General features: G+C 43.3%; 4 protein-coding genes and 1 pseudogene across 8 annotated transcripts; 3 read left to right on the top strand and 2 right to left on the bottom strand.

Annotated features, from left to right (window-relative positions):
* Window positions 1-433: 433 nt before the first annotated feature.
* LOC135638461 (mitogen-activated protein kinase kinase kinase 17-like) lies at window positions 434-2,136 on the top strand. The gene has a single exon (XM_065151570.1). It carries the CDS (start codon window positions 649-651, stop codon window positions 2,134-2,136), a length of 1,488 nt encoding a protein of 495 aa, XP_065007642.1. The 5' UTR covers window positions 434-648.
* Window positions 2,137-2,829: 693 nt separating this feature from the next.
* Window positions 2,830-4,302, bottom strand: LOC135638048 (pyruvate decarboxylase 3-like; annotated as a pseudogene).
* A 134-nt stretch (window positions 4,303-4,436) lies between these two features.
* On the bottom strand, window positions 4,437-6,957 carry LOC135638047 (pyruvate decarboxylase 1-like). The gene is made up of 6 exons (XM_065151000.1): window positions 6,362-6,957; window positions 6,062-6,225; window positions 5,322-5,972; window positions 5,116-5,236; window positions 4,836-5,024; window positions 4,437-4,765 (listed from the first exon to the last, which is right to left on the bottom strand). Exons 1-6 carry the CDS (start codon window positions 6,881-6,883, stop codon window positions 4,595-4,597), a joined length of 1,818 nt encoding a protein of 605 aa, XP_065007072.1. The 5' UTR covers window positions 6,884-6,957; the 3' UTR covers window positions 4,437-4,594.
* A 3,082-nt stretch (window positions 6,958-10,039) lies between these two features.
* LOC103986188 (6-phosphofructo-2-kinase/fructose-2,6-bisphosphatase) lies at window positions 10,040-21,761 on the top strand. Of its 5 annotated transcripts, none has more exons than XM_065152735.1 (23): window positions 10,040-10,371; window positions 10,445-10,508; window positions 10,611-10,912; window positions 11,783-12,001; window positions 12,370-12,591; window positions 13,249-13,341; window positions 13,712-13,810; window positions 13,918-13,947; window positions 15,438-15,491; window positions 15,819-15,872; window positions 15,946-16,023; window positions 17,147-17,238; window positions 17,318-17,375; window positions 17,479-17,553; window positions 18,247-18,294; window positions 18,685-18,782; window positions 19,412-19,487; window positions 20,081-20,143; window positions 20,245-20,336; window positions 20,993-21,061; window positions 21,164-21,227; window positions 21,314-21,379; window positions 21,496-21,761. In XM_065152735.1, exons 1-23 carry the CDS (start codon window positions 10,210-10,212, stop codon window positions 21,571-21,573), a joined length of 2,256 nt encoding a protein of 751 aa, XP_065008807.1. In that variant the 5' UTR covers window positions 10,040-10,209; the 3' UTR covers window positions 21,574-21,761. The 5 variants fall into 5 exon arrangements, 3 of the variants coding, with proteins under 3 accessions (XP_065008807.1, XP_009402388.1, XP_009402390.1); XM_009404113.3 differs by having other exon boundaries at window positions 10,043-10,371; window positions 13,246-13,341; XM_009404115.3 differs by having other exon boundaries at window positions 10,046-10,371; window positions 11,786-12,001; window positions 13,246-13,341.
* Window positions 21,762-22,720: 959 nt separating this feature from the next.
* On the top strand, window positions 22,721-24,116 carry LOC103986190 (RING-H2 finger protein ATL5). Its single transcript, XM_009404116.3, has one exon. The coding sequence runs from the start codon at window positions 23,016-23,018 to the stop codon at window positions 23,748-23,750; it is 735 nt and encodes a 244-aa protein (XP_009402391.2). The 5' UTR covers window positions 22,721-23,015; the 3' UTR covers window positions 23,751-24,116.
* The last annotated feature ends 71 nt before the right edge of the window (window positions 24,117-24,187 follow it).

The following is a 24,187-nucleotide window of genomic DNA, read 5'->3' as shown; positions in this document are numbered from 1 at the left end:
TTCCTGTGATGTGTCTTTTTCATGCTTTTCCTTCCCTCGAAATGAGATGCCAGATTTGATTCTAATGGTCAGTCAACATTGACCGGTCCGGTCTTTCTCACGTCACGGGTTATGTCCCCTGACATGCACCGACTCATGACCAAGAAAAGCAGCGGGTGCCTGCTCGGCGAAGGTTAGCCGCTATGTTTTGCTGGTGCAGTGTTTTTGCCTATTTGTCTCGCTTTCCACCGGCATGTGGCCCTCCTCATGTTGGCAGCCCGCAGCTGCTTCCCGTTCCATGCGCTCTTCCTGTGGTTATGTGGATCTTTGTCCCATTCCTCCGTTCATAATGTCACAGGAAGAACTTGATGCGACCTAATTGAATGAACGCCAATCTCATGACCTGCTAAGCTGACTCGAGTCACATAACTAAGGCCAAAATGTGAGGCCTGCGACCGAACCCTACTCCCAGAAAGGGAAAGTAGGCGTGTTCACCAACTGGTATGCCGGCGAGGACTTGTGCACGTCTCCTCCTGTCCCAGACTTGGCCAACATGCGTCGTGTGCTCCTGCTCTGCATCCACAAGCCATGAATCCCCCGCCCACTTAGCCCACCTTCTCTTCTCCAACACGGTCCACACCCAAACGACATCGATCATCCACATCATCCATGCCAGTATCCCCCCACCGAGTCGACTCAGCCTCCACCTTCATCCTTTATATAGTTGGCCCCTCCCAGCCTGCGTGCTGTTATCCAACACTGGAATCCCCTCTCTTCCAGAGTTCAAACCTTCCTCAAATGGAGCGCTGCATTGGGAGCTGGGTCAGGGGAAGCCCCGTCGGAGCTGGTTCCTTCGGCACCGTCCATCTCGCCTTGCACGAATCCACCGGTTACGTTTCTGCCGTGAAGTCCGTCAGTCTGAGTTCATCTTCTCCTGCTTCCGTCAGGTGTTTGGAGAACGAGATCCGAATCCTCGAGTCCCTTTGCTCGCCTTACATCGTCACCTACCTCGGCAACGACACGAGCCAGGAGCCTCGTGCCGGTACCTGCCGGAACCTGCACGTCGAGTACATGCCCGGCGGCACGGTGGCGGGTTCCGCTGCGGCGAAGGGTCGCTCCATGGACGAGCTCCAAGTGTGCGCTTACACGCGCTGCGTGGCGCGAGCACTTCGTTACCTCCACGACGTCGCCGGAGTCGTGCACTGCGACGTCAAGGGCCAGAACGTCCTGTTGGGCCGCGACCGGGGCGTGGCCAAGCTCGCGGACTTCGGCGCCGCGTTGAGGATCGCGGGCGCGAGCGGGGTCGGAGACGGGCCCAACTGGGTGCGCGGGACGCCGCTGTGGATGGCGCCGGAGGTCGCCAGAGGGGAGTTGCCGACACCAGCGTCGGACGTGTGGTCGCTCGGGTGCACGGTCATCGAAATGGTCACCGGAGCACAACCCTGGCCTAACATGGCCACTGAAGATGCGGTTGGAGCTCTGCTCAAGGTCGGCTGCGGCGACGAGATACCGGAATTCCCGGCTCGGCTGTCGAACATGGGCCGGGATTTTCTCGACAAGTGTTTGAGGAGGAACGCAAGCGAGCGGTGGACGGCGGAGCAGCTACTACGGCATCCTTTCTTGGCCGAAGAAGCTGCGATCGCCGATCCATCGCCGCGAGGCGTTCTCGAGTGGGCTACTATGGAACTCCACCACCACCACCGCGACGACGACGATTATGCTAGCTGTAGCTACGATCACGAAGACGACGAGGTGATGGCTTGCGCCAGAGGAAGAATGAGGGAATTGGCTTCGGACGGAGAAGTTCCTGGTTGGCGTGGTGATGACTGGAAGCTGGTAAGGGACTCGGACGAGGCTAATTCGGTAAACGACATGGAGGAGGAGATTCTTGTGGAAGGGATATGCCAGGAATGTTCAAGCGTTCGCAGTGTTGGTGAGCCAAGTGGGGTTGGGTTGTTCGATGGAATCAGATGCTCTGCTTCTTCTTGTTGCTGTCAATGTCGGCGTTGTTGCTTCTGTGAGTGTGGCTTGGGCTGGCAGCATGGGGTTGGAATGCTGGGGAGTTGGGTCTGTTGCAGTCATCACTCGTTGTCACAACCAGTGGAAGTCAATAAAACTCGAAACTTTCCATTGTTATTTTTCGTTGTTTCGGTATGACCCTGCAGATTCTTATTCCTTTGTTCCACACAATAGCCATGGTTTTGGGTCGAATTCGGTGCCTTCGATAATATTTAGGAGCATGCTTTCGTTCGGTGAAACTTGGTTATGATCCGACCACACGGAACTTTTTTGGGTCGCATCATTGGAGTGCCGCGGAGCGAGTCATGGACGTGTCGGAGCATGACAACGTTGACTACCGCAAAATGAGGGGTGGGAGTCGTCGAACTCATCATGTTGGCTCATGATTTTGCTGAGTCAAAGCGAATTTACACGATTCCAGTTAACGATCATTGGTTTGGTTGACCGCTCGGAGCGTGTGACGCTCCTCGAAACATTAAAGAACTCCGAAACGATCGGCATCTCTCTCGTACTGCTCCAGTTTCTTACGGTTCGAAGGGCTGCTGATTTAAGAACCCTCGGTTGGTCTCATAATGCTCCAACCATGCAGCTTTCACTCGTAGATTGGGCCTCACATGGTTCGCATTACATATAGATTCATGTTCGTGTTTTGAGGTCTTTAGGAAGGAAGATAGCATCCGAACACTGATTTATGTTATTTTTGTCGACCTATAAGAAAAGAACACAAAAAGCTTCCATCAAGAGAAAACACCATTGCCGATCAGCTGTGGTCTCGGAGGCAGGCATGAGATGAAAGTGCTTTGCACTTAATTACATGATAAATATATCGGCAACTATGGGCTGTTTGATTTATTGTTTCCACTCGAGTGCGACGACTTCTGCTGCGGATTTGGTGCCCTGCTGCTGGCAGAGCAGACTCCGGAGCTCCACTCCAGCAACTCTTTGCTGGTGTCATCCTTGTGCACGATGACCTCGATGAAGCATAGGCAGCCCCGCTTCCACCCCATCGCCGTCTTGATTGCCTGTACCAGCTTGTACGTTTACCTTCGTGGATGGCGTCCGCCAGGCCGGTGTAGTCCCAGTTCTTGATGACATTGTAAGGCCCGTCGTGGATCTCCACCTCGATGGTGTGCCCGCCATTGTTTATGAGGAAGACGATGCTGTTCTGCCCGCAGCGCAGCATCGTCGACACGTCCTGTGCTGTCACCTGCGGTTCACCGCGCGCTTAACGCGTCACAACCCCCACTGACGCACGCGCCACATCACAAACACATCGCATCGTGAATCGGAACGGGTACCTGAAAGCTTCCGTCGCCGATGAAGGCAATCACACGCTTGCTGCCCTTCACGGCCTGCCTGCGCGGAACCCAGAGTCGCCCCGACGGACCAGCCGATGGATCCGCACTGCATTTGGAACTCGTATCTGAGGAGCAAAAGCCAAGTTAGATCTTTCTCCGGTGAACGATCCAAAGAAAGCAGTATGCGTTCGTGTGAAGTGCATGCACCCGCAGGTCGAGGGCGCCTACCCGCAGCCTTCCGGCAACTTCAGTTTCCGGCAGTTGAACCACGAGTCGCAGGCCTCGGCGATGACAGCGGTGCTTCCGGACAGCATCTTTCGGACATGCTTGAAGAGCACGTTCACCCGCACCGGCTCCTTGGGCTTGCATTCCATCGGCTGGCCGTGGGGCACGAAGATGACTTCTTCTTTGACTTGTCTTCTTCTTCTTCTTCTCGAGGAGCGATGAGTATCTATAGGAAACCAGATGCTGTTTTGGTTCAAATGTTGGACTTCGCCGGTACCATTGGCCGTCCGATTGCGGCGCGGTCCTACGGTCAACTTGCATGTGAGACTTCCAAGTCTCACTTGTGATGTATGGCCAACTGCATGAACCATCAGCTTATTATCGATGCTGCATTACCACTATAGATAAACCATCTTAGATAGGTTCGAAACATGACTTATGGGTCCAATCGAGACATTGTGAGTCTAGACTTGTGCTCGCAACCTACCACATGACTTACATGCCTACCTCGGTAATCTGTATTATGAGACTTGGTGGCCAGCTTGATGACTTTTTTCGTAATCTGTATTATGAATGATTTGTAATGTTGTAAGATGGGTTTAACACTGCAATTTACTCGGTAAGTTAAATCATACTGTGGCGTAACAAAAAGATTGATAGCGGAAGCATAATTCATACAAACGTGGAAGAGGGAGATGTTATGCCCCCAACAAATTACGTTTGGATTTGGTCTTTCAAGGTGGGAGGAGATGCTATCTCCCATCCAACAAATTAAGTTAGGATTTGGAGGACAGACGATGAATAGTGTCCTATAGAAAAATCACAACCAAGCACTGATTTATGTTCATTTTATGTGTGTTCTATAGAAAAGAGCGAGCTCTCAACTTTCCAGGCATGACTCGGAAACCATTTCGCTGAGAAAACAGTATTGCTTATAATGACTAGTCGCACAGGCGATCGACGATAGTCTCGGACGCAAGAACATGAACCAAAACTCGACTTCATTGTATGATCAATACATCGGCAACTATGGGCTGTTTGATTTATTGTTGCCACTCGAGTACGACGACTTTCTACTGCGGATTTGGTGCCCTGCTGTTGGCAGAGCAGACTCTGGAGCCCCACTCCAGCAACTCTTTGCTGGTGTCATCCTTGTGCACGATGACCTCGATGAAGCACAGGCAGTCCTGCTTCGACCCCATCGCCGTCTCGATCGCCTCCTTCAGCTCCTCCTCGTGTCGCACCTGCACAAACACGGAGCTTAGATCGGTGGCAAACAGAACCCCATCGGCCTGTACCAGTTCGCACGGTCACCTTCGTGGTCCAGCACTTGCCCTCGCCGTTGTGGATGGCGTCCACCAGGCCGGTGTAGTCCCAGTTCTTGATGACATTGTAAGGCCCGTCGTGGATCTCCACCTCGATGGTGTACCCGCCGTTGTTTATGAGGAAGATGATGCTGTTCTGCCCGCAGCGCAGCATCGTCGACACGTCCTGCGCTGTCACCTGCGGTTCACCGCGCGCTTAACGCGTCACAACCCCCACTGACGCACGCGCCACATCACAAACACATCGCATCGTGAATCGGAACGGGTACCTGAAAGCTTCCGTCGCCGATGAAGGCAATCACTCGCTTGCTGCCCTTCACGGCCTGCGCATAACCCAGAGTCGCCCCGACGGACCAGCCGATGGATCCGTACTGCATTTGGAACTCGTACCTGAGGAGCAAAAGCCAAGTTAGATCCAAAGAAAGCAGTACGCTTTCTTCTCAAGTGCATGCACCCGCAGGTCGACGGCCCCTACCCGCAGCCTTCCGGCAACTTCAGTTTCTGGCAGTTGAACCACGAGTCGCCGGTCTCGGCGATGACGGCGCTGCCGCCCGACAACATCTTCTGGACGTGCTTGAAGAGCACGTTCACCCGCAGCGGCTCTTTTGGCTTGCATTCCAGCGGCTGGCCGTCTGGCACGAATATGCGGCGGTAGTTCTCGTACGCGGTGGTGTTCTTATTCAGTCGCTTGGCGAGCGCCCGGAGGAAGTCCTTCATGAGGATGCAGCCGAAGGTCGGACCGTTGGCTACCACCACGCGCTCCGGCTGCACGATGATGGCCTTCTCCTTCTTGAGGAGGAGGGAGTAGCCGACGGAGCTGTAGTCGTTGAAGATAGGGCCGACGAAGACGTAGGCGTCAGCGGACTCCACGATCTCGGAGCAGAAGGCCGTGCTCACAGCGCCCCAGTAGGTGCCGATGAACCGGGGGTGGTACTCCGGGACGAGCCCCTTTGAGGAGGGCATAACGGCGATGGGGTAGCCGCAGGCGTCGGCGAGCTCCACGAATGCCTCTCCGGCCTTGGCCACACGGATGTTGGGCCCTCCCACAATCACCGGCTTCACCGCCTTGTTCAAGAACTCCATCGTCGCCTCGACAGCGGCCTCCAAACCCCGCTGGTTGCTCAATCTGACAGTTCGAAGAACGGAATCGAAATCAATCGATTCGCGGATCGTAATCTGGAAAAGAGAGGAGAAAGCTGTAACGAGGATGCTTACTTGGGGGAGAGGAAGAAGGGGACGGGCTCGTGGCTGAAGGTGGGGTGAGGGATGGCGGGGAGGTTGCAGCTGATGCTGATATAAACGGGCTTGCTCTCCTTGAGCGCGGTGGAGATGGCGGTGTCGATTTGCTCGTGAGCGCCCTCGAGGTTGTTCACCACCGCCTGTCCTCCAAACATATCGGAAGAGCCACAAGATTCAAACTTTACACTCAAAAAGAAGCCAAAGATCGGAGTTTTTTTTTTTTTTTTGCCTTTTTCCTCTGTTCTTCGCGGAGAGATGAGAGCAAATGTTCATTACCTGGTAGCAAGTGACGGTCTGGAAGCAGCGGAGCTCCTGCGAGAAGTCCGGAAGGCCGATGGTGTGATGGAGAATCCGGTTCGTCCCGAAGTCGTTGGAGTTGGGGCCGCCGACGATGCAGATGACGGGGAGGTTCTCGCTATAGGCCCCCGCGATGGCGTTGAGCAGGCTGAGGCCTCCCACGGTGAAGGTGACGACGCAAGCGCCGACACCGCGGGCGCGGGCGTAGCCATCGGCGGCGTACCCCGCGTTGAGCTCGTTGCAGCATCCGATGAGGCGGAGGCCGGGCTCGGCGATGAGGTGGTCGAGGAGGGTGAGGTTGAAGTCCCCGGGGACGGAGAACACGTCGTGAGCGCCCACCTGGACGAGGCGCCGCGCCAGGTGGCTGCCCAGGGTCTTCTCCGGCGCCGAAGCCTGAACCGCTGGAGCGATGGGGTAGCAGTGCCCCGCCGGAGGGCTGCCGACGACGCCGTTCGCCTTGGCCTCCACCGCCGCATCCACCGACCCAATCTTGGTTTCCATTGCTAACGAGGTCGAGAAAGAGTGGGAGAGCGGAAAAGATGTCTCTTTCCTACGCTGCTTTACTTCTTTGACGTGTCTTCTTCTTGAGGACCGACGACTATTTATACGACAGAAAAAAAAAAACATTTTTCTTAAATATCTTTAATTATTAGATCGTCTTTATATTTTGTGGGCGATTCGGTGGGGGCAAAACCAGAGGCGACTTTGGCGTCAATCTTTAATTATCTCGGCCGTCCGATTGCGGCCCGAATTGATTGCATCGCAGTGTCGTTACCCTCCCGCCTGACTCGAAAGCTTCTCCGTCCCTTTCGGCTACGTTCGCAAAGGTTACCGCTTCCTTAGGATGCGCGGAGTGAGGAGAACGCGACGATATTCCCATTGTTGGAAACCACGTCCCCCCTCTGAATGCGAAAATGGTATTATGGCGCACAGTGGCATTTCCTGGCATGGAGATCCACTGGAAAGGGTCAGCAGAATGCTGGTGGGGTTGGCATATAATTAAATGGCATGATACATTGTATTTAATATGTTACATTGTTGAACACGAGCTGACGCCGATGGACACTGTTGATGGCATGAGTTAGAGGAATTATAATTACATATGTTAAACATTTAATTTGATCGATGATTCACATGACAGAATTTGGTCGGCAGAGGTCGAGCCCACAAGTCAAACTGGCAATCCCGTAAACGAGATACGTATATAATAAGCACACGGTTTACTCTGACGTGGTGACGTTGATTTCAGTGTTCCTGCAACATGAAACGCATGCAGCTCATACGTGCTGCAATTTCCTCCATTACATGTTCTCATGTGTTCCACGAAAGATTTCTGTCGACTTGAAACCATCTCCAAAGATTTGAACCACAAATATGCATAAGTCCACTCGCGTACTTCATGGAAAGTTTCAGATTAGGCAAAGGCCAATAAGATGAAACAGCAGAGGCACGAGATTCATATCCTTTGACCTGTATGTATCTTTGGCTCATCAATCGTATCAGACTTCTTCAGGTTCATCTGGTGAAGATTAGAAGAACTCCTAAACCTGTCAACTCTAAGCCAGATTTGATTGTTCACCCGGTGACGATAGTTCGCATGTTACACGAACTTGTAAGTCTGTCAACTCTGAGTCGGATTTGATTCCGATGAGCACACTCGGGGAAAGAAGACACTTGCTCTTGCGTGTTCATGCAGTCCATGTCTCCTAGGAAGGAAATCATGATTTCCAAAAACAACGTCACCCGTTGAATCTTCCGACATCCCCAGCTTCATCAGTAGATTGCAGCCCCCTCGACAACAAAGTTACGAAGGCTTCAGCTTTTTTTCTTCCTCGTAATCGTTCATCTTTTACAGTATAAGTACTTTCTCTCTCTCTCTCTCACGGGAGAAGGGGTTCGGTGAGCGGAGCAGAAGGCACAGATGCGGAGGAAGAAGAAGGTAGTTGGGTATTGACAGCAAACGAACCTGGAAGATAGGTTGATGACAGATGTATCCCATGCATGCATGCATGCATGCATTGCAGAACAAGGAAGCCAATTAAACGACACTTCAGATGAACTGCAGGAACTCGGTTCTCTTCAACCAGGGAAAACAACTACGTTAATGATCGAAAATGTTCAGAATGACTGTAAGAACAAGATCGAAGCATTCCACACCATCTTCTGACACAAGATTGAAGTATTTACACCATGTGGTTCTATTTCGCCATTGCGACTGCTCCGCATCAGGTGATATAGCACAGAGGGGCATCCCACACTGTACCGTAATTCTCCGGACACGTTGATGTAACTGAGTTTATTTATAGAGCTTATCACTATGCATGAAACATGAGGGGGATAGACATCGACGCCCATCTCTTTATCTGCTGGGCTTCCAAAGCACCAGCCACCAAGTGATCTTCCTCTCTTCCTCCCTATATGCTATCACACGTATTCCTTTTTTTTTTTGTGTTTTGGTCAAACTCAAATTTTGATCGAATATTATCCCAATTCAAATTTGATAATTTTAATTAGAAAAATACAATAAACTTAATTTTATAATAATTATTAATAATATTTAGACTTCATTACAACATACAATTAGTGCATTCTAGTATATAAAGACTGATTCAGGTTTACTAATAAGTCATTAGTTGATTCCTTAATGAAAAAATTGATTATAACTTTTTTAATATTATAATATTTGATAAATTCTAGAATATATATCCCCATTATTATTGATAAAATATTGGTCATGATGAGTCATTTTTATGTATTTTATTTTTAATTCTCTTTCCTATTTTATATATATATATATATATATATATATATATATATGTTTGGAAATGATTATATCCCTCTAGATATTTAGAACATACTTCCTTTAGAATTCATCTAATAAATTCTAATTAATAACTTCTAATTATGATTATTGATTATTTTAAAAATAAATATCTTGAGGATTATATTAAAATTTATAATAATTTAAGATTTTAAAAATTAAATTTGATAAAAAAAATGATATAGTCGATACCTCGTTATCATGTAACTGATACTTCATCGATACTTTGTGCATCTTGATCGACACTATAGTATGTCGTGACTAACACCTCCTCAATTACATGTTCTTAGTATTTCGATCACATATGACATTATTCCTAGGATTTTACTAACAACATGATTCCAAAAGTGGTACTATAAAATTTATTCTTAGGTGTGCTCTTTTTCTTTTTTCTTTTTTTTATAATATTACTAATTTTGACATTCTATTAACACTTCACCTATTAAACTAAGTTAAGTATTAAAAGTAAATACAAAATTCACAAAATTATTTGTCGTAGGGCTGCTAATATCGTACTAAATAAAAAGAAAGGACCGGTGACTAGACATGTTTATTACAACTGTCCTCTTGTGCTGGTTTATGTCACAAGCGCATGCGACCTAACACGTCGGACCGCAGGCCACCTGCCCTTCTTGCGCGGTTTCCTTCTTTATCTATGTCTCATAGGAGCCGTGGAATCTGCATGTGCTTCTCATATCTACCGTTCAAAATTAAATGCGTTCGCAGGTGGCTCTGACTAGATTGCTCACTCGCAAATAAATAATATCTAGGCACGCGCCCAGTGCGACGCCCAAATGGCCCTCACGCTTCTCCCGTTCCCTTCGGTGGGCCCGACTCAACCGATCCAGTAGATGACAACGCCGTCTGGTTCACGATCTCCCCCCTGCCGCTTCTCCACTTCTTTTCGTCCGTCGCGCCCGCTCCTCTCCTCCTATATCCTAATCTCCTCCACCCAAACCCTTCGCCGCCCTATCTCTCCCTCCCCCGAGCCGAAGGCGTTCCTGCGATGGGTACGAGCGCATCGAAGAATTCCGGCAGCTGCCATGGCGGCCGCGAGGGCCAGCTCTACGTCTCCCTCAAGATGGAGAACTTCAAGATCCGACGCGACCTCATCCCCCACGTCTACGGCTCCGTTCCCATCACAGGATCTTGGGACTTCTCCAAAGCCGTAAGATCATTGATCCCCCTCCTCTCTTTCTCGATCAATTTTGACGCATCTTGACGTTGGATTGACGCCTCAGCTCTCGATGGCGCGCGAGTCGGCTTCGATGTGGGAGCTCAGCTTCGTCGTGTCACCCGATCACGGTATGAGCGAGCCTCCCCCTCGATTCTTGGATCCGATTGCCTCCGCGATCATGTTTTCTTATTGCGTTTGTTTTGTCGCGTGGGCTTTTTCTTGTTGTTTAGAGACGCTGGACTTCAAGTTCTTGTTGAAGCCCAAGTACAGTAACGCGCCGTGCGTGGTGGAGGAGGGGCCGAGCCGGCTGCTTACGGGAGGGACGCTGGAGGAGGGCGACGCCAGGTCGGCGCTGTTCAAGATAGGTGGGGACGAAGAGGTTCTCGAGTATAAGGTGTTCATCAAGGCCGACATTGTGTCCCCGTTTGATCTTGCCGCCAGTTGGCGGGCCTATCAGGAGAATCTCCAGCCGTCAAGGGTGCGAGGGATTCCGGATGTCAGTATTAATGTGGCGCCAAATACGGGTTTGGAGGTACTCCTGGAACTTGCAGGGTCGAGATTGATGCCTTTTGCTTATCTTTTTAGAACATCATATTTGTAGGATTATGCAGTAGAACGGTAAGTCTCTTCAGCTAAAAGGTTGTCGAGACATTCATTGGGTATGTAGAATGTAATTCACTCAAAAGAAAACATTAGAACTTGCTTGTATGAAAGTTTCTTTCTGCAGCTTCACAACAACTTTATTTGATTATATGTAGTATGGCGACACCGTTTGATCTTTAGAACGTTGATGTTAAGTTGATAGTAGCATTGCTCTGATACAGGCATGAAAATCAGGTCAGGTGCATATGCGAGTTTCTCAGTTTGTAAGGCAGAAAAGTGATGAGGGTAGAACTGGGATACCTAGTAGAACAATAAGCAAAATGTATGTAAATTGTAGATGATGAATGAATAAGAAATAAGAAGTCTTATAGATGGAAGGCTTCTGGACATGTACCTATTATGACCGCTAGGCATGAGCTGAGTTTCTAGGCACCTTTTGTTGACAGAATATTTTTTGTGAATGATCTTCATGGAGACTGGTTTTGACTCGTGACCTTGCTATTCAACGAAACAATGCACTGGCAAAGGGCTTGGATGTTTATGATAATATCGTTTACAATGTGATATCTTTTATAGGGAGAAAAAGCAATTGCCGAGTGGAAAACTAGAAATTGTAAGACTTACAATTCGTCCTGCTTAGTAGTGATTATAGTCATTTCTGTATGGACACTGCATTTGGGTCTCTCAAACCTTAAATAGAGTCTAACCCTGTTATTTTCAACCTTGTCTAATTTCTGCTATATGCTGATTGTGAATGTTTTTTCATTGCTGCAATTTTCATATTTGTCATCTTTCCCAGCAGATTGGGCCAGCATCTCCTTTGGAGCTTGATTTAGAACATTATGTTGTTCCAGCACCATCTGCTAGTGCTGGTGTTGTTTATGCAGCTAATTTGACAGAGACACCAAGATCATTGCCTACTGCTGGAATTTTCTCTAAGAATGATGCCCTAAGTGGTAGTTCATATGGCTCAAGTAAAGCTGGTGTCTTTTCACTTGACTATTCTATTAGCTGTAAGGTACTTGCTTGCAACTCTTCTTGTAGTTCTGAGGTCTTGCATCAGAAACCTAAACAGCTTAAATAAATTTATAGCCTGTATTTATAATTGCACATTATTGCTTCCATTGGCTTTCTTGTCATAGGTCAAGTGCAAAAATATTGTTTAATTTATTTATGATGCACTGTCCAGTTATTATTACTTGTTTTTTTGATATTTTGATGATCTTGATCAAATTTTGTTTTCCTCTTACGTCAACCTTTTTCTCATTTGCAAGCTTTTAATTGCCTCCGTTACATAGATATTCTGCTTGATAATATGCTTGACGTCGACATGTACTTTCACCTTATTGCTGGTAACAACTATCATTCTCCTGTATGCTTGCTCAGGATCTGGATACTACAGTCTTGGATCCAGACTCAGATCATCCCAAATGTCCTCCAGCTCCTGGTATGGTTGAGTCAAAGTCAGTTGGCACATTTTCACCATTGCCAAAGCAAGATGGTCAAAAAGGACTCTTTGTCGATAGGGGTGTTGGCTCCCCTAGACTTGTTAAATCAGCTAGTGCAGGTGCATTCACATTTGATCTCAAGTTGGACTCTGAAACAAAGGTTTGTTCAAGCAGACAGAATCTTCTTGTTGACTGGTCATTTGCAAAAAATATCAACTGTCAGTTTCCTGCATGATTCTATTGGTTGTACCTAACAGTTCTGTTTACGATTAGTTCATCCATTTGTTCCCTTTAGCTCATTTTTCATTTTGATCTGTAAAAGCCTACTCTAGGTGAGTGCCTTTACTGTAATTATAGTGTCCATTTATTATTTCTTTTTCTTTCTTTTCTTGATTGCAGACAACTTAATTTGCTGTTTATCTATCAAAGTAGTCCAATGGCTGCGTGCTGTCCTACAGTAAGAATTTGTTACACTATCAACAAACACACACACAAACAGCAAGATGTGAATTTTAATGATGCTGCCCTGTGCAAGGGGGGTGCCCAAGCACATTGTCTTGGAAAGTTGAACCACAGACCACCAGGATAATGTCTTGTGGGAATGAATCTCAGAGTTCTTTTATTGTGATGCTTTAATTAAGCAGTAGAAAAACTCTTTAATTGTTTTTCATGAATTTCTTTTAACTATTCGATCAAACAGTTCTCTACAGAATATAGACATGTTAAAATTTGTTTTTCCTCTAGTCCAGAAGACACTGCTGCTTATTTTACTACACATCTGATGTTTTTACATATCTTTTTTATTAATTGGTAGAAGGGCATGCCAGCCGCAGCTGGAGCAGTTGCAGCCGCAGCTGTTGCTGATCAGATGCTTGGACCAAAGGAGGATAGTAGGTTGGCCATTGTGTTGGTAATGACATATAAAATGAAACTTATTTTCTTTTACTGTGGAAGTATTTGCTTAAACAGTGTATGCTGTTTCATGTATTCTCCATATTCACGGTATACAATATCATTTAGGTGACTGAATATTGACAAATGCACAAAACGAATATATAAAACTCAAGCCATCACATCCTTGTTTACATTTTATTGAAACTATTTGTTATGCATTCAATGACATGGAGCCACCAGTTTAATTTAGTTAAAGCTATTTATCCTATAACTTATGGTTATATGCAGCACCTCTTTCAGCTTTCACCATTCATGTACGGTTAATATTTGTTCTTTAATTGCTATTGCCAATACTTTGTTCTATTTGTTATGTTGTGATGCTACAGGTTGGTCTGCCAGCCCGGGGAAAAACCTTCACTGCAGCCAAACTCACTAGATACCTGCGATGGTTAGGTCATGAAACCAAGCATTTCAATGTTGGAAAGGTGAAGACTGTAACTTTTTACATACTGCCTGTTCACAAAGCCAATTAAATTTATTGTTGATCCAGTTTATAATACTAACTGCTTGTGTTGTGTTACTTGGCTAACAGTATCGCCGCCTTAAGCTTGGAACAAATCAGGTACAGTAAATGAGTGGTGGTCTACTTTTAAATGTTTATCAAGGCATTTTTCACATAATACAAGGCTCATATAAAATTATTTGCCATGTTTATTGCATTTGGATCTGCCTTTCCTTCCAGTATATATTTGGTAGCTTTATCTTGCGGAACAATTATAAACATGCATTTGATAACTAAGGTGTTGCTGCTGTTTCAGTTATGGATATAATATTTTCCAATAGTGAAGTTGACTAGGTATTTATGCTTAAGTTTTATCTTTCTTCCCTGGCCAAATAATTTGGTGATTTGCTTCTTGGTCTTGGTTGCCTTTGTTTTGATTGGGCTTAGAAAAAAGAGCTTATATATATATATATATATATATATATATATATTAAACCATATAACTTTTAAATTAGAAATCTTATATTTCACAATTAACATTATGTCTTTTCAGTAGAACTATTATTTTATCAAACTTTTTATCAATGGGTCCTGCATGAGTGCTGTACCTGGTAGGTAGTGAAGGAAGAGGAGGAATGAGAAAGAGTAAGAAGGAGAGGAGGTAGTGGAGGAAGAGGAACGAGAAGGAAGAAGAGGAAGGAGGTATAAGAGGAAGTGGAAGAGAAGACGTACCTGGTAGGTGACGATGGCGTGCTCTATAGGATTTCGCACTGGTCCTTCATGAATGCGAGATGTGATTAGGGCAGAGGCACACAAGCAAATGCCTTTTTTCTATATGGGCAGACCAGACCACCAGAAACAGGGGTCTAGCAAAACGACATTCCTGTTTCCATGCTCCTAAAATTGGTTGATATTTTTCATTTTTTATTCTGAAATTCATTGATAGTCTTGCCAATCTGTATCAGAAAATTTTAATTGGATAAGTTACATCCATTGTGCTTACTGCTGGTATAGTCAGATTTGAAGTAAACCACTGTTTTGGGTGATCAAGCAGCAGCAGAAAAGAGTTTATCTTTCTCCTATTTGTTAATAGTCTTGCCAGTCTTTATCTATGCATGGTCATAGACATGCATGACTCAATATTGATATAGGTTACAGGTCATCAAGTTTCGGCCTGTGTTATGTGATATGACATGATTTCTTATATTAAAGGGAAAACTTATGATCCTTTTCACCAAAATTGAGTAAATTAAAATACTAACATGGTGATGATTTACTTAGTTGAATTTCATTGTAGCGTGATGATGATTTTCTTGTCATTCTTGATGTTATTTTCAGATCTGCTTGCGTGGTACTATTCAATTAGGTGGAACTTGACTTGTGCTACATGATCCACCATGGGTATTTATTTGAAAGATGTTAATATGCCCGATAAAATTTATTTCTATGTTCAACTAATATCGATAATAGTTTTGCCCTGAAGTTTAAATTCGATTTAATTGTCTGATCTGATTTTCAGGTTTGTCATTTAGTACCATTTTTCCTCTCAAAATTTGTTCATATTCTTTTTCTCCGTGATGCTTTATAAATTAGAACGATTCATTATGCAGTCTGCTGATTTTTTTCGTGGGGACAATCCTGAAGGTTTGGAGGCTCGCAATGAGGTTAGCAACAAGCGATCCAAGCTGCTGCTTGTTTAATTTTCACTATCTGGTTACAACAGTACTGAACTTATTCAAATGTTGTCCCATATGCTTGTGGTTTTGCTTTCAAATATTTCAGCTAAAAATTTAAGATTGGTGTACCAATAATTAAATTATCTTATTGCTGTATATAGCCTTTTAGTTGCACTTTTGATCCGACAAGCTTGAGTGTATATACCGGTTGTAGAGAAATCTCCCCTAACTTTATCGAACTTTTTGCTGAAGCAAATAACTTCAACTACATGACTTACTTTGCCTGTGTACCTTCCTGTTATTCAATGTCTCTAGGTTGCTGCTTTAGCCATGGAGGATATGATAGCCTGGATGCAGGAAGGAGGTCAGGTATAGTGTTACTTGTTATAGTGATAAAGTGGCAGTGGGATAATTGGCTCTTATGTTTCTGGTTGTACTATAGGTTGGTATTTTTGATGCCACAAATAGCACCAGAAAACGAAGAAATATGCTCATGAAAATGGCTGAAGGAAAATGTAAGGTACTGTTTGTCTGCTACTCTTGCTGTCATCATTACTTCTGCCCTCTTGAGTTTTCATATTTGACCTCTGCTTCTAGGGGTCAAAATTTGCTCTTGCCAAGGAAGAACCTTGAGCTACAAAGATTGAAGTTCTCATTGGATATTCACAAGAATTAAATCTGGCCTTATCTTATAACTTTTAGCATGTGCATTTGGCATTTCTGGTGATATTCTTATGTTCAACTTAAAAATCAGTTTATTTCTCTTATATCCTAATTTAAGTTGCTTGTCAAATGCTAGGTATCTTAAAAGTGATAGTTGTATAGTTGACATGATTTAAATCTTGGTAGATTTTAGGCATTGCTTTGAAATCTTTAAATGTGAACTGTGAAGGACCTCAGCTCTTAGAAAGAATTCATAATATATCCGGCATGTATGTCATTGTAACATCATAAACAAGGATGGTGTATATCAACTAGCTTGTTGCCATCATGGGCCCTGCAGTTCATAAATCTATCTTCCATCATCGTGTATAATTAATTCTCAATCTACCATTTTCAAGGTAAATACTGATTTTTTGATTTTCTCATTTGTATGTACAGATTATTCCAACTTCAATTTTTATTTTCCATGCCCCTTGCATTAACATGCCAGTACTATATATGATGATTGATAATGGCATCAACAAGGTTTGCCTGGTTCCCAATTGAGAATTTTTTTCATCCTGGTGATTAGAGCTTATACAGAAGCCAATGCAGTTAAATTATTGTTGTTGACCTGTTTCTCAATGCAAATAATGTGTTTGTTCTTTCATTTCTATGTAGTTTTCTTTTTTATTTTTCATTTTCACTAATGACAGGGTGAATATATTCTATTGGAACTTATAACCAGAAGGCTTTTTTCACCATTTCGACAATTCTTGATCCTTTCATTTCACCAATCATATGTGGTTTTTAAAACGAAGAGAATATATATATATATATATATATATATATATATATATATATATATATATATATATATATATATATATATATATATATCCTTCACAAGCTTTGTACTTTATAATTTATATTACTTTTTCTGTCTTCTAATAAAATATATTAAATTGATTTTTATTTGATTGCTCAAATCTGTGTTGCAGATCATATTTTTGGAAACAATTTGCAATGATGAACATATAATAGAAAGAAATATACGGCTGAAAATTCAACAAAGCCCTGATTATGCAGAAGAGTGAGTGTTTTACATTTTTTTTTAGGTAGATTTATGTCCATATGCCTCAGATTAAATGGGTTCCGTTATTACTCTGCAGACCAGATTTTCAAGCTGGAATGCTAGACTTTAAAGAACGCTTAGCCAATTATGAAAAGGTTCCCAAGCAAATACCCTTTGTTCTACCTACATTTAGCAGGTAGCATCTTTTTGTTCATATGCTCGTTAAATCCAAAATGGATGATATATACTCGTTTATAGGCATATGAACCAGTGGAAGAGGGTTCTTATATCAAAATGATTGACATGGTCAGTGGACAAGGTGGGCAGATACAAGTGAGTTATATATAGTTCTCCTTTCTCTTATTTTTGTTATCATTTTGTGTTGCTTAGATATATTTCCCTTTACCTGAGTTACACCCTTTTTTTCGGTTTAAGGATTGGTTTATCACAACAACATATTATGCCAGTGAACATTAGGCTTCAAAGCATGTGGTTGTCATTGCTTCGAACAAACAGATCCATCAGTCGCAAGGTGCCAGCTCTGATGGTACCTGCCTCGGCATGGTCACCCACATTAATGATATTGCTTGACATATTTAAAATTCTATTTTACCTTAAAATGACTAAATTGCTCACCATCCATCATAAAATTGCAAGGGAAAATAATGCTCTTTCCAAAGACCATTGGCAATAGCCCATGCGAAGGACAAAATCTTAGCCATTTTAGATTGTCGGCATTAGCAAGAGACACTGTAACTTATAGCTGTATTTTTACCTAAATTGATTAGTATTTAACAAGCTCCATCAGTGTATACTTGGTTTGGGTAATGTTGTATACCAAAAAGTTGTAAGCCTCACAGACAGTACATCTTGGGTGAATGACTTTTATGCGTTTCTAATAATGTTTTCATTATCGCTCAACTTTGGTGTAATATACTAAGGTTTTTATTTTCGATTGAAATTTAATTATATTTTTTAAATTTTTAGTTGACCATCATTCCCTGATGACTTGAATCTTTTATTCAGGTTAACAACATCAGTGGTTATCTTCCTGGCCGAATTGTCTTCTTCCTGGTACATATGCGAATATCTAAATTGTATCATACACAATTTGTTCATTCTTTTTTCCATAGAATTGATGGTTCAAACATCATCTGCTCTTTGTTAATATTATGGTTATAGCAATGTACAAAACTGTCTGCCGCTGACAATATGTATTCTCTATCTATATGTGAGAGGAGGAAGGGAATGACCCACCCAAAATGTTGAAGTTATGTTCATTATTTTGTGTTTTGTATAAGTTGACAATGTCATAGAATTAAGTACAGGAGTATGCCTAAACCACCCATATACCAAACTTAAACCATTTTTTAATATTTTTAAAAGTCATGAGTAACCAACAATAGTTACAATTTTTTAGAAAAGCCATTGTCAAGTGTCATGGTATCCAGACTTAAATTGCAGGTGAATACTCATCTAACACCCCGGCCTATTCTCCTTACACGGCATGGTGAAAGTCGAGATAATGTTAGAGGAAGAATTGGAGGTGATGCAGTTTTAAGGTTTGCTCTCTTGAGCTTTTTAATATTGCCAAATCTACTGTATTTAGAATTTTAATCTTGAAATTACATGCTTAATAAAGCATCTTCTGTGTTAGACGTCCTGGTGGTATTAGTCAACGAACTCTTGCATCTTAATGAAAAGTGAACTTTTCTATTATTTTGTTATTTACAATGAAAAAATAACAACATTTTGTACATATCAACTATCTCTGGTCAGCCTTGATCTTGGTGTGTGCAGAAATCTTTGCCTAGAAGGTTGTACTTTTCATGTTGCAGTGCCTATGATCATGATATGGTAATAGTTCTATTAAATAATGTGTCTCTGATAAGAAGTGCTCAACCATATGTTCGTTCTTGCATTTCTATTCATTATAAGAAATATTGTAAATTTATAATGTTATTTTGATCGTCTGCTCACGTTGTTTATAATAATTGTATGTTATTCATATTTGACCCAGAGACAAGTTACGAAATTATATGCTTGTAGCTATGTGCATAAGGATCAACTCTAGTTTGTAGATATTGTAGCACTCAGACATTCGATCATGTACTTTATGCACGATCTTCTTCAAACTTTTGTTCTTCAAGATAAAGGGCTGTGAATTTGATTTGTTTCAACTTTTGAGCAGTGAAGCCGGTGAACTTTATTCAAAGAAACTTGCAAATTTTGTTGAGAAGAGACTGAAGTCTGAGAGGACAGCTTCTGTAAGAAAATCATTTGTGGACTTTAGTGCACATTCTTTTCTCATTCAGCATAGTTAGATTTTTTTCCTACCTGAACCTTTATATTGCTTAACTTTCTGAATTGCTTCTTTGTTCGTAGCTATTGTTGGTTTCTATCAAGCTTTAACTTTTTCCTTGTCTTTTAGCTGACTTTCTTTTTCTTTCTTTGATGATATGGGTAACTGATGTAGGATTAGGTAAAATAGTCATTTGACAACTTATGACATTTGTAAAATACCTGCTAAACTAATAAAATTTATTCAGGTAAAAAATATATTAATATGATCTGTCATCAATTTTTAGATGAAATTAAAGATACGATCATACAACATTATTTATTTGAGATCATATTAGAATTCTAAGGCATTAAATTCCTCTGCAAGAAGCAACTGTTCATCTCTTAAAAAGTTATTCATTTTTGTTCTGTGAATGACGTCATGGATCCATTAGTTTCATGTTTCCTATGATGTGTCTAACAATTTCCACTTTTGGAACCATGTAGTTAGATGAATAGTCACATAGCTTGTTGCTCTATCTTATTCATATAAGTCCTTTTCTTTCTTCAAATGTCTTAGATATGGACTAGCACACTTCAAAGAACTATATTAACTGCAAGTCCAATTGTCGGATTCCCAAAGGTATCTTCTGATGCTTGGATTTTAACTTAAAGTACTGTGCGTTCTTTTCATCTCACTTGCTCAAAATGTGATCAGTTTAATGTTATTGTTATTACTTATAGATACAATGGCGTGCCCTTGAAGAGATAAATGCCGGAGTATGTGATGGAATGACTTACGAAGAAATAAAGAAAAACATGCCTGAGGAATATGAGTATGCATCATATGAACTGACAAGTTTCAATGTCCCGAGTATAATCAGCATGAACTGAAGTCAGATATGATCTTGGGCCACAAAAAAAAGTAGTGTGAAATCTGAAGGCTTGATTTGAACCCCATATGCAATCAAGCTCTAGTGTGGTTTTGGATGGCTCTCCCTGTGTTGACGTGCTTCATATGACAAATCAACACCGCTAGGTATTAGAGGGAGAGCCTTGCATTATAGTAAAGTTATATCTTTGTGGCCTGGGTTCCATTGACAGCATCAAAGAAACAATCCCTCCGCTCATGGGGAAGCATATACTGACTACCAGTGGGGGAGCCTTTTGCATTGGTCTGCCTTCTTTTAGTGCCAAGTAGGAGTAAGATGGTGGAAAAATCCCTTAGATGGTTGAAGTTAGAGAGTAGAGTCCTAGTACACCACAAAATCGACTTCCATTTTTTATTGAAATCGAGTTTTTCTTCACAGAATATGTGAAATCAAGTTCAACTCATCACTCATTTTTTCACCTCTTTCTTCATTATAACCGATACCTTCAGAGACAGTTTCCTTTCACTTAAAAGAAAACCAGTTGACTCACTTATCACTTCTTTTTTTATTTTTATGCACTTGTTTGAATGTCTTGTAACTTCTTCCATGTTAAAATTCAGATCACGTAAGAAGGACAAGCTCAGATATCGATACCCTCGTGGGGAGTCATACTTGGATGTCATTCAAAGGTTTGCTCTACTGATCTAATTTGATTAAATTTTTTGTTTGCTATGTGCTTTCAACAGATAATCATATGTTAAATGTGTGCATTGACAATCTTTCATGCTCAGGTTGGAACCCGTAATTATTGAGCTTGAACGACAACGTGCACCAGTTGTCGTCATTTCTCACCAGGTAATTTGCACGAAGGCTTAATTGTCTATGCTTATGGATGGTTTTACTTGGAAAGTGCTGGTTTCTCAGATACTCCTATCTTATAGGCTGTGTTGAGAGCATTATATTCATATTTTGCTGACCGACCATTGAAAGAAATTCCTCACATTGAAGTAAGTGGTTTTCATTAAACTTTCTGAAACACATGAAGCATCCGTGGTTATACTTTTGCATTGAAGTTCAGACTAGGTTTAGACTAGTTAAATTTTTTTTTTTTATACCCGTGCAGGTACCACTTCACACAATAATTGAGATACAAATGGGGGTCATCGGTGTTCAAGAGAAGAGATACAAGCTCATGGATTAATTCATTTCCCGGGAGGTTGCATGTAGCTGGTCCTACCATTTTGTTTTTGTTTTAAGTAATTATGATTTTACATAGTGGATGTTGGCTTGAAAGCAAGCCTCTCCAAATCACTTTTTTATAGTATCATTTATCACCGAACAAAATAACTAATTTCTTCATTCAGAGCAATCTGCACATCTCCTTGTGTACTTTCTGCTTCTTTAGCGACGAGGCTGTGTATTTCATACTGATAGCAGGTAGCATTTCTCGATCAGATTAAAGAGGACACTGAATTTGCTGAAGAGATCCGGAGATACGGATGAGCATGATTGGTCATATATTCTTTTGATGTCATATATTATTTTCGTGCAACGCTTTATTGCTGATATTTGTTTTAGGCATTTGATCTTTTCTAGCTTTGTCTCACTTCAACTTTTTATTTATTTATTCTCTTACGATTTTATGTCATCGTGCAGTCATCGAAGATAGAATAGTCGGGGTTGACCATGCCATCCAGCTGGGGCGGCTAGCACGGTGATCCATCGGATGCCATCCGAAACAAACACACTATTTGCTGGCATCTTTATGCGGATTTAATTTTCATTTAGAAGACCAGTATCAGTTCGTATTTGGCTCATACGTTTTTGTTCTTTTAACATGAATTGATTTCTAGATGGATTCTAAATCGAAACCGGGCGAAGGCAGGAGAACTTTTTGGTTTCACGAAACCCCCCGGAAGTCTGAAATAAGCTGATCCGGAATTAACAATATTTTGCTGGTAATCTGAAGACCCGACCGACAGCTACCTACCTTCTTCAGTAACAAAAAAAACCACGGACAATTCTGCTGGTGGATCTATGTATTGACGGCTGGGCGGCGATGGCACACCAACCTACGCAAGAACCACATGGGACGAGCGACCAACATCAACGGCACTCCCGGCATTTCCAGAAATAAAATTAAAATTAAATAAAAATAAATAAGAAGGCGGAAGAAAGAGCAGCCGATCTCGTCTCGTTTTGGCCGAGTCAAAGAGTGGCGACCCATGAAACCAATCAAAAAGATGCTGCCGTCGCCTTCACGAGACTCTTACTTCGGACCCGCGTCCCCATCCTCAGCCCCAAAATGATGTCCACAAGCCACCTGGCCGCCTGTGCCGTCCCCGACAGCAAACCACTCATCCAACCAACCAACACCCTCTCCACCTTCTTCTTCTTCTTCTTCATTCCCAAAACCTCGAGCTCTCTTGCCGTTCGCGAGTCAATAGCCAGTATTTGCACGGCCCCCCTTCTCCTCAATTCCATGCGGCATCTACGACTCCTCTGACCCCCAGCTAGTGTCCCGTTCTTCTGTATAAAGGATCCCCTCTTCATGTCCATATAGCCTCCACGCTCTTCCTCCATTCCTGCAGCATGTAGTCGTGCCATTCTTGGAATACTCCACTCGAGCGGGTGGGAGCAGCCATGGCCAGCGCACCGGTTACTCGCAGTCGAGACGCCGGCGACGACCCTTACAATGACAAGGTCATGCTCGCCGCGGTAATATTGTTATCCATCGTCATCTTCTTCGTCTTGTTTCTCCACATCTACGCTCGGTGGCTGATCAGGAGGCAGCGGCCGGTGGTCAGGAGAGTAGTGTTCAGGGAGCCTCTCCATCTCCGAAGCATAGCCACATTCCCCGGTCACACGACCGAGATAAGGTTATCGATTAGTGGGGTCGATCCCAAGGTGGTGGCTTCGCTCCCCGTCTTCGTGTACAAGTCCCGGGAGCACGAGCATGGATTGGAATGTGTGGTTTGCTTGAACGCCATGGAAGAGGACGACAGCGGCAGGCTTCTTCCGGCATGCAAGCATGCCTTTCACGTCGGTTGCATCGACATGTGGCTGATGTCTCATGCGACGTGCCCTATCTGTAGGGCGCCGGTGGAGATCATGGGCGAGCCGGCTCAGGTGGTCGACGCTGTTTCGGTGGTCGTTCCCGTGGTGGTGGTGGAGTGTGAGGCGGCCGTGCAAGTCGAACCGAGGAATGCGACCGAAGAGTCGTGTGTGGTCAATGTTGCAGCAGCCGAGGGTGACGTAGGCGCTGACACATCGTCACTTGGTCCCGCAACAGCAACCCACACCATCAAAGAAGATTCTCCTCCTTCTTCTTCCTTTGGTTCTTCTCTCAAGAGGATGCTGAGCAGGGGCAGATCATAGTACTTAAACGCCAGCCACTGATATTTCAGTAACATCTCTGGTCTCCCTCCACCTCTGTGGATGATGCTAATTGACTCAAGGGATCATCAAGGACAGACATCTACCCGTTTTGGTTCTTTAACGTAGAAGATCAACAACCTTCTTGAATGGAACCAACAACTACTGTAGCTTTGAAGTCAAGTTTGTGGATCGAGAGCCTACTCCCAACTCCAGGAATAATTGGATTCTTAGTTGTGCGTAGCCTTTCTATCGTTTTCATCTTCTCCAACCTTTTGAAATGTCCATTGTGTTTCTTGGAAGCTCCAAGAAGTCGTTGTTCCTTCTCCCATGGTGTCCAGGCTAATAAAATTTTCCTCTAATATTTAATTATCTTAAATAATTATCAACAACATCTCTCTCTCTCTCTCTCTCCTTCTTCTTCTTCTTCTTCTTCTTCT

The sequence above is a fragment of the Musa acuminata genome, chromosome BXJ3-5 (assembly GCF_036884655.1).
Source record: "Musa acuminata AAA Group cultivar baxijiao chromosome BXJ3-5, Cavendish_Baxijiao_AAA, whole genome shotgun sequence".
NCBI classification, from domain to species: Eukaryota; Viridiplantae; Streptophyta; class Magnoliopsida; order Zingiberales; family Musaceae; genus Musa; species Musa acuminata.
The sequence above is the reverse complement of the archived record's forward strand: the minus strand, read 5'-3'. Positions and strand labels throughout refer to the sequence as shown.